General features: G+C 35.7%; 1 protein-coding gene across 3 annotated transcripts in view; it reads left to right on the forward strand.

The window, feature by feature from the left end:
• The window catches only part of LOC128688321 (propionyl-CoA carboxylase beta chain, mitochondrial), a 72,498-nt gene that overhangs the window by 18,181 nt on the left and 38,381 nt on the right, over window positions 1–15,936 (forward strand). For 2 of the 3 annotated variants that reach the window (XM_070086641.1, XM_070086642.1), the window contains exon 2: window positions 3,313–3,426. The exons of the other annotated variant lie outside the window; for it this stretch is intronic. In XM_070086641.1, coding sequence (XP_069942742.1) covers window positions 3,313–3,426 — 114 coding nt within the window. The remainder of the gene's footprint in view (window positions 1–3,312; window positions 3,427–15,936) is intronic. 3 annotated transcript variants of the gene reach the window in all.

A 15,936-nucleotide genomic window follows, 5' to 3' on the forward strand; every position in this document is an offset into this window, starting at 1 on the left:
TTATTGCGCTCGACGATCATTCGAGTAGTGATAGTGAGGAAACGTATTCACCAGTGAAGCGTCGGTATGTTCGCCGCCGCATGCGCTCGGGTAGTGTACCCTATGCTGTGCCCAGGGGACGGAGTACATCCCGTGGCCCTACACCCGTTTTAGGTAGTGATAGTGAGGATGATGTGGCTACACTTGGCATGGATGGGCCACAGACATCAGTGGATGGTGTTAGTGGGGCTGGTGGTGGTAGTGGCACCGCCATGCGTGACTCGCTGTGCCACGCGGGAACCCACGCTGCTGACTCGTCAGTTCAAGGACAAAGCAGAGCGTCACCCACCAGCCCGCCACAACCACCCATACAACCAGCCTATGATGTCCAGTATCCACCAGCAAACCGTATCTGGGATTGGCAGCAAAATCCCAATTTTGTTCCCAGCCCTCACCACTTTGATGACTCGCAAAGTGGAATTCTACCTACCTGTCCCCTTGGAACCACGGCCAATGAACTGGAATTCTTTGAATTATTCTTTGACCAGCCATTGATGGAAATTATTGTCAGGGAAAGTAATAAGTATTTTCAGTACACCATGGCAAATACGATCTTATCACCACAGTCAAGACTACACAGGTGGAAAGAGACGACTGTTGCAGAAATGTATTTGCTTTTTGCAACAATAATGCTTATGCCTCACGTCTATAAGCATAATATAAAAGCATACTGGTCCACAGATCGGCTAATTTGTACCCCATCCTTCAGTGAAATAATACCAGTGAACAGGTTTATCTTACTGTTACGTATGTTGCACTTCTCTGACAAAACCAGGCCTGACAGAAGTGACAGGTTATACAAGATTAGAAATGTTTTCATGTATCTCAAACAAAAGTTCAGGATATACTTTTATCCATTCAAGAATCTTGTAATTGACGAGTCTTTGATTTTGTTCAAAGGTAGACTGTCATTCAAGCAGTATATACCAAGCAAGAGGAACCGCTTTGGTATAAAATTGTTTGTACTCTGTGATTGTGACAGTGGCCTGGTGTTGGATATTGTTGTATACACGGGTAGTAAAACATTGAAAGATACCAAGATGTTATTGGGTATATCAGGTGACGTAGTGAGAAACATGATGGCACCTTATCTTGGTAAGGGCCATACATTATATACCGATAATTGGTACACAAGCCCATTACTCAGTGATTTCATGCGAGTGAACAAGACAGATGTGTGTGGCACAGTGCATTCTAATCGTAAACATATTCCCAGGTTCAACGCAGGTGTTCGTGGTGATGACGTGCAGGTGTTTACTGCCAATGACATCATGGCATTACGGTGGCATGACAAACGAGATGTCACATTGTTGACAACCATTCACCGTAACGAAATGCAAGACAGTGGCAAAGTTGATCGAGTGACTAATGAACGTATTCGAAAACCAGTGACAGTGATTGATTATACACAAAACATGCGCTTGGTTGACAAGTGTGACATGCAGATTGGTTTTGTTGACTGTGTTCGTAAGAGTTACAAGTGGTACATGAAACTTTTCTTCCATCTCATGGACATTTCAATGCTGAATGCATATAATACGTACCAAATGAAGACTGGCAACAGACCACCGTATGGTGAATTTTGTTTGTCTGTTGTCAGACAACTCATAATGAAGTACCAGGTAACAACACCTGCTATACAACAAGGTCCTCGAATTCCTCAGGATATACCCAAGCGTTTGAGGAGGGAAGGTGATCATTTCATAACACAGCTTCCTGCAACTAAGAAGAAATTTGCTCAAAAGAGATGCATTGTCTGTGCACAAACAAAACGACGGCAACAAAGACGCAAAGACACTCTGTTTATGTGCGGGGAATGTAAGGTACCTCTGTGCATGGTGCCTTGTTTCAAGGAGTTCCACAAGCTCCAGCAGTTCTAAAACCATGTCCAGCGATTGTAAATATGTAAATATATGATAGAACATTAGTATTATACAATATTTGTGCATGTTTATTGTAATAAACAACAGTGGTAAACAATAATATGATAATAACTTTAGTGCAGTTATTGTGTTCAGTAGTGTAAGTTTTTATATATACATTATATACAGTATTGGTCTCTCAGGCCCCAAATGTTAGTAGGAAAAGAAAAAAAATTAGAAAAGAAAAGAAAAAGCTACAAAAAAGTTAAAGTAATGCACGTGTGTGGAAATCGCCGATGTTGCCACCACCCGGTCGTTTTGGGTAAACTTCTCGGCACTGTATCTCGGTAAGTACTGATCAGAATTTTTTTTTGTCTTATTACCTTCACAAAAATATACTCTTTAACCCTTAAACGGTCCAAACGTATATATACGTTCATGCGCGTAGCGCCCCAAATGTATATATACGTTTTCTTTGTCATTCATTCAACATTGCCACAATAAGCCTGAGTCACCTAGACATGAGAGAATGGGTGTGCGCACTCACTGTGTGCCATATTAAAATAATTGGGGATGCCTGGGCACAATATGCTCTTTTTTCCTTTTAAAAGAAAAGATTTTTTTTTTCCTCAAAAAATTTGGGGCGCTACACGAGTGAACGTATATATATACGTTTGGACCGTTTAAGGGTTAATTCTGTAAGATTTTTTTTTTTTTTTTTTTTTTTTTTTCATTTCTTGGACACTGGAGCACCACTTCAGATTTTGGCCTTGGACCCTGAAAGGGTTAATAATTTATTACTTTATTTCATTAGGCATTTTGGTGGACCAGTGGCAGTGTATCCATTTTAAGCCTTCTGCTTTCTCTCCTGAAGTTTCGCACCTCTGTCAATTATGATTCATAGTTATAGTCATTTAGTTGAGCATTACCAAAATGCTGTATACATATACACAGTACAGATCCACATCCCTGTATCCGAAATCCTGAAATTCAAAAAGTTCCAAAAACCGAAGTTTTTTTCATGGAGTGTGGAGTGTCAGTTATTTCAGTGCTGGGTCATGCCACCACATGGTGGCATGACCCAGCACTGACTGCCAGAGTGGCTGTCAAATTTGAAACACTACTGGCTCCAAGGGTTTTGGATAAAGGGATGTGGACCTGTAATACAATTTCTACAGAAATAATCCGCATGTACGAGACTGAAACTTATGACACTTCAGTCTGACTTGGACCATTAATTTGTCACTAGGCCTATGTGTGGGTTATTTATGTATTGTTCCAATCGCAGCATTGTTCCTTTTTTTTCTTTAATATTATTTCTGTTAACTAGAGTTTTGATATCTAGTAATTATAGCTGCAGCTGTATATAATTACCTACCAGAAATACAAATAAAGTTTAATTCACCATCAGGGCAAGTTAACAGCTCGAGAAAGAGTAGAACTTCTGTGTGATCCAGACAGTTTTGTGGAATTCGACATGTTTTCTGAACATACCTGCACAGACTTTAACATGGAAAATCAGAAGGTCAGTATAAACCAGTACTTGCATACGTGCACACACATACACACACATGACTCACGAAATCGTAATGACACGATTGCAAACAAACCATACCCCGGCCGGGATAACGCAACGGGCTGGAGTTTTGAGACTCTATGACCGCGGGTTCAATCCCGGCCGGGGTATGGTTTTTTTACACACACATGCATGTGCACATGCACACCATACACATGTGCACATACACAAAAGAGCGTAAAATATTTAAAACTTTTCCTCATTATCTATGGAAACATTTTAAAATGTACTCTGATCACACACTGGTTTCCTTGGGAACTAATTTTACATGAATATCTGTGACTTGTACCTGGAAGGTGGAGAATGCTGTCTTATCTGTAGGTTTTGACTTGATGAAATACCTGTACCTTAGAGAAACTATGTTAGTGCAACAAAGTGTGATGAACACTGATTAATGGAGGGAAAAATCCCACAGTGTATATTTTGACCTTCAGCTGAGCTTCTTTTCAGCTGTCTTAGGTGGAATTTTCTCCCTTGACTGTAATCTTAAATTTCATTCCTACGTCCAGCATAGATATATCCAAGAAAATTTCCAAATGAGTAGGCATCCTTTCCAAAATATGATACTACTATGTACCACAAACGAAACTCCTTACCCTATACCACTCTCTAATATATCCTTACCTCACCTATGGTATTAGTGCCTGGGGATCAACCACAGCCAATCACCTTAAACCTTTAATAACCCAACAAAAAACTGCTGTGCGGATGATTACCAGCTTCTGTGCTAGACACCACACTCCACCACTTTTCAAAAGCCTGAACTTGCTAAATATACAAGACATACACTCATATTATTGTGCCTACTACATATGCAGAAGATTAAATTCCACTATAAACCCTCCACTTAACCCGTAAACGGTCCAAACGTATATATACGATTTTTCAACATTTGAAAGTATGTAAAAAAAGTAGATCTTCTTTTTGTGTTTTTACATTTGAAAATGTGTAAAAAAAACTTTGATCTACTTTTTTTTTTTTTTGTTACATTTGAAAATGTTAAAAAAACGTAGCTCTGCTTTTGTAGCACTACACATGTGAACGTAGATCTGCTTGGACCATTTACGGGTTAAACTTTTCCTTGATAGTTACAACAGAACACAGTCACAGTACAAGGCATAAGGCACCCTTCAGCATCCCTCGTGTCAGTCTCGCACCATGCAAAAATGCCATGCATATAAAGGGTCCGAAGATCTGGAACACTCTACCGAAACCGGTGAAGGATCCCCTGACTACTTATAATTTAAGACTGCTAAAAAATCATCATATCACTCAATACTAACCAAATCAACCAAAACAACTTCTAATTAGTTATATGTGACCTCTTGGCTATTAAACATTTGCCAATCCATGAAATATTACTGCCTGAACCATTAATTGTAATTTTGTTTTTATTATGTGCAACTACAAGATTATAATTCTTATAAACCTCCACCTCGACTACCTCGCATTAGTATTAAGTTTAAATAAGAGTGTAATCAAGTTAACCACTATTATCTTGTCTAGTTTAAGTAGTTACTGTGTACTGTACTAGGATTAGTCTGCTGGAAATGCCCTGGCATGATACAATGGTACCTTGACTTAGGAGCTTTAATCCGTTCCGTGACCTAGCTTGGAACTCAATTTGCTCGTATATCAAATCAGTTTTCCTCATTGAAATTAATTGAAATGCCATTAATCTGTTCCAGCGGAATTCCTGCTCTCGGGAGGCAGGAGAAAATACTTCAGTACGTATAACGCTAATATCAACTCTACCGCTTATTTATCCATCAGAATTGATCTGATGACATAATAAACAATATAAATAACATAGAAACATGATATATACAGTGGACCCCCGGCTTACGATATTATTTCATTCCAGAAGTATGTTCAGGTGCCATTACTGAACGAATTTGTTCCCATAAGGAATATTGTGAATTAGATTAGTCCATTTCAGACCCCCAAACATACACGTACAAATGCACTTACATAAATACATTTAATTGGTCGCATTGGGAGCTGATCGTAAAGCGGGGGTCCACTGTATTCTAGAATGAATAAAATGTCATGTGATGAATGGTGGCAGCCACTCCCACTCTGACCATGTCTTCCCATTTTTCCCCTTCTGCAAATGGAGCGTTTGTGAGGCTAACTGCACAAGATCACTAGTTTCATAAGGAAAACACTGAAACAATGTATTTATAAATAAGAAATATTGTATAAAAACATAATACATAGAGAATGTAAAGAAATAAACTGGTTTTATAAAGTGTACGTGTTTACCTTGGAGAACAGATGCTGGTGGAGGTGTAGGGTGAAAAAAACAGGCTACTTGCTACACTCTTAATGCTACAATTATCACTGAACTTAATTGCTACATTCTTAATGCTACACTTTATCACTTGGTTGATGCTATAGCCTTTATCGACTCCTGCTTTAGTGTCGTACATATCGTAGAAGTACTGCGCTCGTACTGCCTGGCCAAGTCCACAGCCCGCACACCTCCCTTGTGTTTTTCTATGATGTCATTCTTTAATTCAATGGACATCATCCTCTTTTACTTCTCAGCACTGTCCTTTGTACTTACTTTCTTAGGGCCCATGGTCAGAAAAAAGAAATTTGTCAAAATAACTGCACAAAACCCAAGCACAGCACAAGAAATGCATCCATGGTGAGGTAAACACGTGCAATGCTGAGTGGATGTTGTGGCGTTCGCTGCGCCAACTAGTGGCGGCATTCTGAGGCTTGCTCGTAACTCAGATTTGGCTCGTATCTCAGAGCAAAAAGTTGACCGAGTGACGGTTTGTAACTCAAAAAACTCGTATGTTGGGGCACTCGTAAGTCAAGGTTCCACTGTAGTGGCTTTCTTTGTACTTAGCAAGCCAAAATTGTATTTACAAAACCAAAATTGTAATTACACATTTATTTGTTTATTTATTTTATGTCTTTGCAAACAGTACATTGAGATTTTGAATTTACAATAGTGGGTTGCAATGCAAAGAGAGCCTCTATTATGCCTAGACATTATGGGCGAACTTAACATTATTGGCTTAGAGACTACTTAACACTAAGGATTATATCATAGTTGTACAGTAGGATAGTAATTATTTCATAGTTGAACAGTTGATTAATTATAAGTGAATCAAAATTTGTATAAGACAAAAGATAAATTCATCTATTCAAAAACGCTTTTTGTGAAAACAATGATTCAATTATTTTCCCGTCAACAATGGATAAAAGGTTCAAAGTGATTGTTGAAGTTATGATGTGGGAGAACATAAGTGAGTATGTGTGTACTGAGTATTAGCGTTTAGTCTAATGTGATTAAGTGGCTTTTGAGAAGAGTCCTAAATTGATTTTCAGACCAGGTTACTTTAATATCTTCTGGTAATGAATTCCATATTTTGGGGCCCTTTATGTGCATAGAGTTTTTACACAGTGTGATATGGACACGAGGTATATCAAAAAGAGATCTGTGCCTTGTGTTGTGGTCATGTGTCCTGTTTAGGTTGGAGAGGAAAGTTTGAGTGGAGGGTTTATAAGATAAGATAAGATAAGATTTTGTTCGCATTTTTAACCCCTGAGGGTTAGCCACCCAGGATAACCCAAGAAAGTCAGTGCGTCATCGAGGACTGTCTAACTTATTTCCATTGGGGTCCTTAATCTTGTCCCCCAGGATGCGACCCACACCAGTCGACTAACACCCAGGTACCTATTTGCTGCTAAGTGAATAGGACAACAGGTGTAAGGAAACGTGTCGAATGTTTCCACCCGCCGGAAATCGAACCCGGGCCCTCCGTGTGCGAAACGGGAGCTTTAGCCACCAGGCCACTATTTTTATATTTGCGTGTATTGTTCTGTGTATGTAGTAGGCACATGAATAAATCTTTATCTTTATCTTATCTTTCATAATGCTTAGTATGTATGTGTATGTGCATCAGTGGCACTAAAAAAGCCCTCAAGTCACTATTATCACTTATGGCTTAGTTTTTTTAACACGTCAGCCATTTCCTACCAAAGCAGGGTGACCCAAAAAGGAAGAAAAAAAGACTTTTATCATTCAACACTTTTCACCATCTTAATTCAATAGCTATAAATAAAAAATGCAATGTTAGAGGCCTATTTGCAGCTGTCATATTACTGCAAAATTTTTCCTAGCATTGTTTCCTGTGATGGAAATTAAGTTGTTTTTTCTCACATTTTCAGTGGTAAGAAAATTTGACATTTGTATTTATGGATATGAGAGCAAAACATAGCTTTTCAGGTATTTTTTTTTTTTTTTTAACCTCTGGCTGTTGTCCATGAAAGTAGTAATAATTTAGGGTTACGAATTAATCCAAGTTTGCCTGAAATGCCTAGCCTTGCTAGGTGTTCTAGTGGCCCCCTCTGTAATTAGTATTTTATAACATGTAAACCACACAATAACCAAAATCTGATTGATTGATTGATAGAGTAACCCAAAAATAGAAACATTCAAGAACAAAACAACATAAGAAAGAAGGAACACTGCAACAGGCCTACTGGCCTATGCAAGGCAGCTCCAATTCTCCAACTGGCTTAAGCCAATGCCTTGACCTAGTGAGGTCAGACACATCACTTAAGGGAGGAGTAGTGCATCCAACCTAGTAGCACAAGCTAGTCAGGTCCAACTCACACCCAACCACACCCACTCGTGTATTTATCCAACCTATTTTTAAAACTACACAACGTCTTAGCATCTATGACGGTACTCAGGAGTTTGTTCCACTCATCCACAACTCTATTACCAAACCTATATCCTTCCTGAATCTGAATTTTTCCAATTTAACCCTTTCAGGGTTTCTGACATACTAGTATGGCTTACGCACCAGGGTTATTGACGTTCTAGAATGCCTGAATTCTAGCACCTTCAAATCTAATGAGAGAAAGCTGGTAGGCCTACATATGAAAGAATGGGTCTATATGGTCAGTGTGCACAGTATAAAAAAAATCCTGCAGCACACAGTGCACAATAAAAAAAACTCCTACCGTGTTTTTGGTGTAAAACAGCGACTTTGCAATGTATTTTCGTATGGTATTTATTGTTGTATTCTAGTTTTCCTGGTCTCATTTTATAGAATGGAAGACATACTACAGAAATTGACATGATTTTGATTGGTTTCATAATGAAAAGTACCTTGAAATTGAGCTCAAAGTAGCAGAAATGTTCAATTTTTACCAAATTTCAAAAGTAAACAAATCATGCCAAGTGTCCAATACATGTCAACTGGTGAGTCTAATATTCTTTCACAAGTGTGGTGATATTATTTATACCATTTCTACACTAATGCAGTAGTCTGCATAACAGTAAATCTTCTATTTTTTGTGAGAATAAAAATTCAAAGTGGAAAGCAAAAGAGATGTAAGAGGGGCCTGGGGACGTGACTAATGAACAGAGAAAATGTCATTTTAATGCCAGGAATGTCTGTCTTGCTTATTCTGGACCCTATTTGGAAATTGGCATCTTCTGAAATTTGCAAAATTGCCAATTTCTGACCACTTTATTGGATACTTGAAATTGGTAAATGGGTGGTTTCTTGTACTCATTCGATAGAAAAAATGGAGTTCTAGTGAAATGGATATGATTTTTGTCGACTAGTACACTGAAATTGGCCGAAAATAGGGCTCAAAGTGGGTGAAATCGCCGATGCGTAAATATTGCCGAGACCGCTAACTTCACGAGAGCATAATTCCATAAGTTTTGCATCAAATTTCATACTTTTGGTGTCATTATGATCGGGAAAAGATTCTCTATCATTTCATAAGAAAAAATAGTTAAAAGGGTTAAAGCTATTGCTGCGAGTCCTGTCTGTGTTAGGTATTTTTAGCACTCTATTTACATCCCCCTTATTAATTCCTGTTTTCCATTTATACACCTCAGTCATATCCCCCCTAATTCTATGCCTCTCTAGAGAGTGCAGATTCAGGGCCCTCAGTCTATCCTCATAGGGAAGATTTCTGATACAGGGGATCAACTTTGTCATCCTCCTTTGTACGTTTTCCAGTGCATTAATATCCATTCTGTAATACGGTAACCAAAACTGTGCAGCATAATCTAAATGAGGCCTAACCAAAAATATATAGAGTTGAAGAACAACCTAAGGACTTCTATTATTTATACTTCTTGCTATGAAGCCAAGGATTCTGTTAGCTTTATTGTGAACACTAATGCACTGTTGTCTTGGTTTTAGATTACTACTAACCAGAACTCCTTCCTAAAACCTTTTTGCAATCCGTAATATTGAGATCTACATTATTTAGTTTATATGTGGCATGGTTATTTTCCTGTCCAACATTTAGAACTTTGCATTTGTCTATTATTAAACTGCATCTGCCACTTCTCTGACCACTGAATCAGTCTATTTATTCATTAGCTGTCTTCCCATAAGTGCATATCACATTTCAAGTAACCCTGTGAACTGTAACATCCCTGTGCCTCCTTCAGAGTGTAGGTACTGCATTCCCACCTCCTGGACTATAGTCCAGGAGGTGAGAATGCAGTACCTACACTCCTTCATAAATTTTATTTTGCTCGTACCCCAGTAGCACATCAAATCCCTAAAATCACTGTTCTCCAGTAACCCTGATGTGGCACTCCCACATATGTCTATCTCCATCCCTTTCTAAGATGAACCTCCTGTCCCTCCTCTAGATCATCTTAATCTGCTCCATCTTCTCTTGTCTGTCCAAACCACCTCGACAAACCCTCTTCTGCACTCTTGATACTTTTTGTCTTCACACACTTTAGTTTTATACTCCATATTCTTTGCATAATATTCACACTACACATTGCTTTCATATGTAATGTCTCCAATTTCTCCAGCCTCCTCTTTTCTGCAGTGTTCAAAGCACATAACTTTATATATATATATATATATATATATATATATCTATATATATATATATATATATATATATATATATATATATATATATATATATATATATATATATATATATATATTAGATATATAATATATATATATATAATATATATAGATATATAATATATATATATATATATAATATATATAGATATATAATATATATATATAATATATATAGATAATATATATATATAATATATATATATATATATATATATATATATATATATATATATATATATATATATATATATATATATATATATATATATATATATATATATATATATATATATATATATATATATATATATATATATATATATATATATATATATATATATATATATATATATATATATATATATATATATATATATATATATATATATATATATATATATATATATATATATATATATATATATATATATATATATATATATATATATATATATATATATATATATATATATATATATATATATATATATATATATATATATATATATATATATATATATATATATATATATATATATATATATATATATATATATATATATATATATATATATATATATATATATATATATATATATATATATATATATATATATATATATATATATATATATATATATATATATATATATATATATATATATATATATATATATATATATATATATATATATATATATATATATATATATATAATATATATATATATATATATATATATATATATATATATATATATATATATATATATATATATATATATATATATATATATATATATATATATATATATATATATATATATATATATATATAAATATATATATATATATATATATATATATATATATATATATATATATATATATATATATATATATATATATATATATATATATATATATATATATATATATATATATATATATATATATATATATATATATATATATATATATATATATATATATATATATATATATATATATATATATATATTATATATATATATATATATATATATATATATATATATATATATATATATATATATATATATATATATATATATATATATATATATATATATATATATATATATATATATATATATATATATATATATATATATATATATATATATATATATATATATATATATATATATATATATATATATATATATATATATATATATATATATATATATATATATATATATATATATATATATATATATATATATATATATATATATATATATATATATATATATATATATATATATAATATATATATATATAGAAATGTTAAAATGTTAAATGTTAAAAGCAGGTGGGGATATAGTTTTATTTTGGTAGTTTGGTGCAATTATTTAATAAAATGTATGGAAGAAGTAAGGTACCTAGGGATTGGCAGAGAGCATGCATAGTTCCTTTGTATAAAGGCAAAGGGGATAAAAGAGAGTGCAAAAATTATGGGATAAGTCTGTTGAGTGTACCTGGTAAAGTGTATGGTAGAGTTATAATTGAAAGAATTAAGAGTAAGACGGAAAATAGGATAGCAGATGAACAAGGAGGCTTTAGGAAAGGTAGGGGGTGTGTGGACCAGGTGTTTACAGTGAAACATATAATGAACAGTATTTAGATAAGGCTAAAGAGGTCTTTGTGGCATTTATGGATTTGGAAAAGGCGTATGACAGGGTGGATAGGGGGGCAATGTGGCAGATGTTGCAAGTGTATGGTGTAGGAGGTAGGTTACTGAAAGCAGTGAAGAGTTTTTACGAGGATAGTGAGGCTCAAGTTAGAGTATGTAGGAAAGAGGGAAATTTTTTCCCAGTAAAAGTAGGCCTTAGACAAGGATGTGTGATGTCACCGTGGTTGTTTAATATATTTATAGATGGGGTTGTAAGAGAAGTAAATGCGAGGGTCTTGGCAAGAGGCGTGGAGTTAAAAGATAAAGAATCACACACAAAGTGGGAGTTGTCACAGCTGCTCTTTGCTGATGACACTGTGCTCTTGGGAGATTCTGAAGAGAAGTTGCAGAGATTGGTGGAAGAAAATTAAAGGTGAATACAGGAAAGAGTAAGGTTATGAGGATAACAAAAGATTAGGTGATGAAAGATTGAATATCAGATTGGAGGGAGAGAGTATGGAGGAGGTGAACGTATTCAGATATTTGGGAGTGGACGTGTCAGCGGATGGGTCTATGAAAGATGAGGTGAATCATAGAATTGATGAGGGAAAAGAGTGAGTGGTGCACTTAGGAGTCTGTGGAGACAAAGAACTTTGTCCTTGGAGGCAAAGAGGGAATGTACTGAGAGTATAGTTTTACCAACGCTCCTTATATGGGTGTGAAGCGTGGGTGATGAATGTTGCAGCGAGGAGAAGGCTGGAGGCAGTGGAGATGTCATGTCTGAGGGCAATGTGTGGTGTGAATATAATGCAGAGAATTCGTAGTTTGGAAGTTAGGAGGAGGTGCGGGATTACCAAAACTGTTGTCCAGAGGGCTGAGGAAGGGTTGTTGAGGTGGTTCGGACATGTAGAGAATGGAAGGCGAAACAAAAGAATGACTTCAAGAGTGTATCAGTCTGTAGTGGAAGGAAGGCGGGGTAGGGAGGGGTCGGCCTAGGAAGGGTGGAGGAGTGGAGGGGGTAAGGAGGTTTTTGTGTGCGAGGGGCTTGGACTTCCAGCAGGCATGCGTGGCGTGTTTGATAGGAGTGAATGGAGACAAATGGTTTTTAATACTTGACGTGCTGTTGGAGTGTGAGCAAAGTAACATTTATGAAGGGATTCAGGGAAACCGGCAGGCCATACTTGAGGTCTTAGACAAGGATGTGTGATGTCACCATGGTTGTTTAACCCTTTCAGGGTCCAAGGCCCAAATCTGGAGTCACGCACCAGTGTCCAAGAATTTTCAAAAAAAAAAATTTGTTATTTTTTCTTATGAAATCATAGAGAATCTGTTTGTGAAGGTAATAAAACAAAAAGTACGAAATTTGGTGGAAAATTGACGAAATTATGCTCTCGCGAATTTTGATGTGTCAGCGATATTTACGAATCGGCGATTTTGCCGACTTTGACTCCCATTTTAGGCCAATTACATTATTCCAATCAACCAAATTCTTAGCTATTTCACTAGTATTACTTCTATTCTATCGATTGAGCACAAGAAATCGCCAAGTCAACTGTTTCAACTACAAAATAAAGTGATCAGAAATTGTTAATTTGGCCAATTTAACACAAAGTTCAAAATATTCCAATTTCAAAATAGGGTCCAGAATGAACAATGTAGGCATTCCTGGCACTAAACTAACATTTCCTCTGTTCATTAGTTATGTTTGAGGCTTTACAAATAAATTCCATTTTGATTTTTTATTCACATAATGAATTTTTATTCACACCAAAAAATAGAAGATTTACTGTTATGCAATACTGTAATAATTGTATAAATATCATCACCATATTTGTGAATGTAAATTAGACCCACCAGCTGACGTGTATTAGACGTGTGAGGTCGTTTGTTTACTCTTGAATATCGGCAAAAATTTAACATTTCTGCTACTTTGAGCTCAGTTTCAAGCCATTTCCAGTGCTAAAACCAATCAAAATCATCTCTATTTCTGTAATATGTCTTCCATTCTATCAAATGAGACCAAAAAATCGCAAATACAACTATAAAAAACATACGAAAAAACACTGCAAAGTTGCTGTTTTAATCGAAAAATCATGATTTCTTTTTTTTTCTCTCATTATACACAGTGTGCTGCAGGATCTGTTTTATGTGGTGCACACATACCACATAGATGTATTCTCTCATATCTAGGCCCAAATGTACCACTCACAGTTTATCAGAGTGAGCTGAGCTCATGGCGTAGATCTACGGTTTGGACCCTGAACGTAAAGCCGTAGATCTACGGGACGGACCCTGAAAGGGTTAATATATTTATAGATGGGGTTGTAAGAGAAGTAAATTCGAAGGTCTTGGCAAGAGGCGTGGAGTTAAAAGATAAAGAATCACACATAAAGTGGGAGTTGTCACAGTTGCTCTTTGCTGATGACACTGTGCTCTTGGGAGATTCTGAAGAGAAGTTGCAGAGGTTGGTGGATGAATTTGGTAGGGTATGCAAAAGAAGAAACTTAAAAGTGAATACAGGAAAGAGTAAGGTTATGAGGATAACAAAAAGATTAGGTGATGAAAGATTGGATATCAGATTGGAGGGAGAGAGTATGGAGGAGGTGAATGTATTCAGATATTTGGGAGTGGACGTGTCAGCGGATGGGTCTATGAAAGATGAGGTGAATCATAGAATTGATGAGGGAAAAAGGGTGAGCGGTCCACTTAGGAGTCTGTGGAGATAGAATTTTGTCCTTGGAGGCAAAGAGGGGAATGTATGAGAGTATAGTTTTACCAACGCTCTTGTATGGGTGTGAAGCATGGGTGATGAATGTTGTAGTGAGGAGAAGGCTGGAGGCAGTGGAGATGTCATGTCTGAGGGCAATGTGTGGTGTGAATATAATGCAGAGAATTCGTAGTTTGGAAGTTAGGAGGAGGTGCGGGATTACCAAAACTGTTGTCCAGAGGGCTGAGGAAGGGTTGTTGAGGTGGTTCGGACATGTAGAGAGAATGGAGCGAAACAGAATGACTTCAAGAGTGTATCAGTCTGTAGTGAAAGGAAGGCAGGGTAGGGGTCGTCCTAGGAAAGGTTGGAGGGAGGGGGTAAAGGAGGTTTTGTGTGCGAGGGGCTTGGACTTCCAGCAGGCATGCGTGAGCGTGTTTGATAGGAGTGAATGGAGACAAATGGTTTTTGGGACCTGACGAGCTGTTGGAGTGTGAGCAGGGTAATATTTAGTGAAGGGATTCAGGGAAACCGGTTATTTTTATATAGCCGGACTTGAGTCCTGGAAATGGGAAGTACAATGCCTGCACTCTAAAGGAGGGGTTTCGGGATATTAGCAGTTTGGAGGGATATGTTGTATATCTTTATACATATATGCTTCTAAACTTTTGTGTTCTGAGCACCTCTGCAAAAACAGTGATTATGTGTGAGTGAGGTGAGAGTGTTGAATGATGATGAAAGTATTTTCTTTTTGGGGATTTTCTTTCTTTTTTGGGTCACCCTGCCTTGGTGGGAGACGGCCGACTTGTTGAAAAAAAAAAAGAATATATATATACACATATATATATATATATATATATATATATATATAATACACACACATATATATATATATATATATATATATATATATATATATATATATATATATATATATATATATATATATATATATAAAACAGAGTAGGGGAGTTATTAGATGGGGAGAGGGAGGTATTAGGTAGATGGCGAGAATATTTTGAGGAACTTTTAAATGTTAAGGAAGAAAGGGAGGCAGTAATTTCATGCACTGGCCAGGGAGGTATACCATCTTTTAGGAGTGAAGAAGAGCAGACTGTAAGTGTGGTGGAGGTACGTGAGGCATTACGTAGAATGAAAGGGGGTAAAGCAGCTTGAACTGATGGGATCATGACAGAAATGTTAAAAGCA

Source organism: Cherax quadricarinatus, chromosome 19, assembly GCF_038502225.1.
Source record: "Cherax quadricarinatus isolate ZL_2023a chromosome 19, ASM3850222v1, whole genome shotgun sequence".
Lineage (NCBI taxonomy): Eukaryota > Metazoa > Arthropoda > Malacostraca > Decapoda > Parastacidae > Cherax > Cherax quadricarinatus.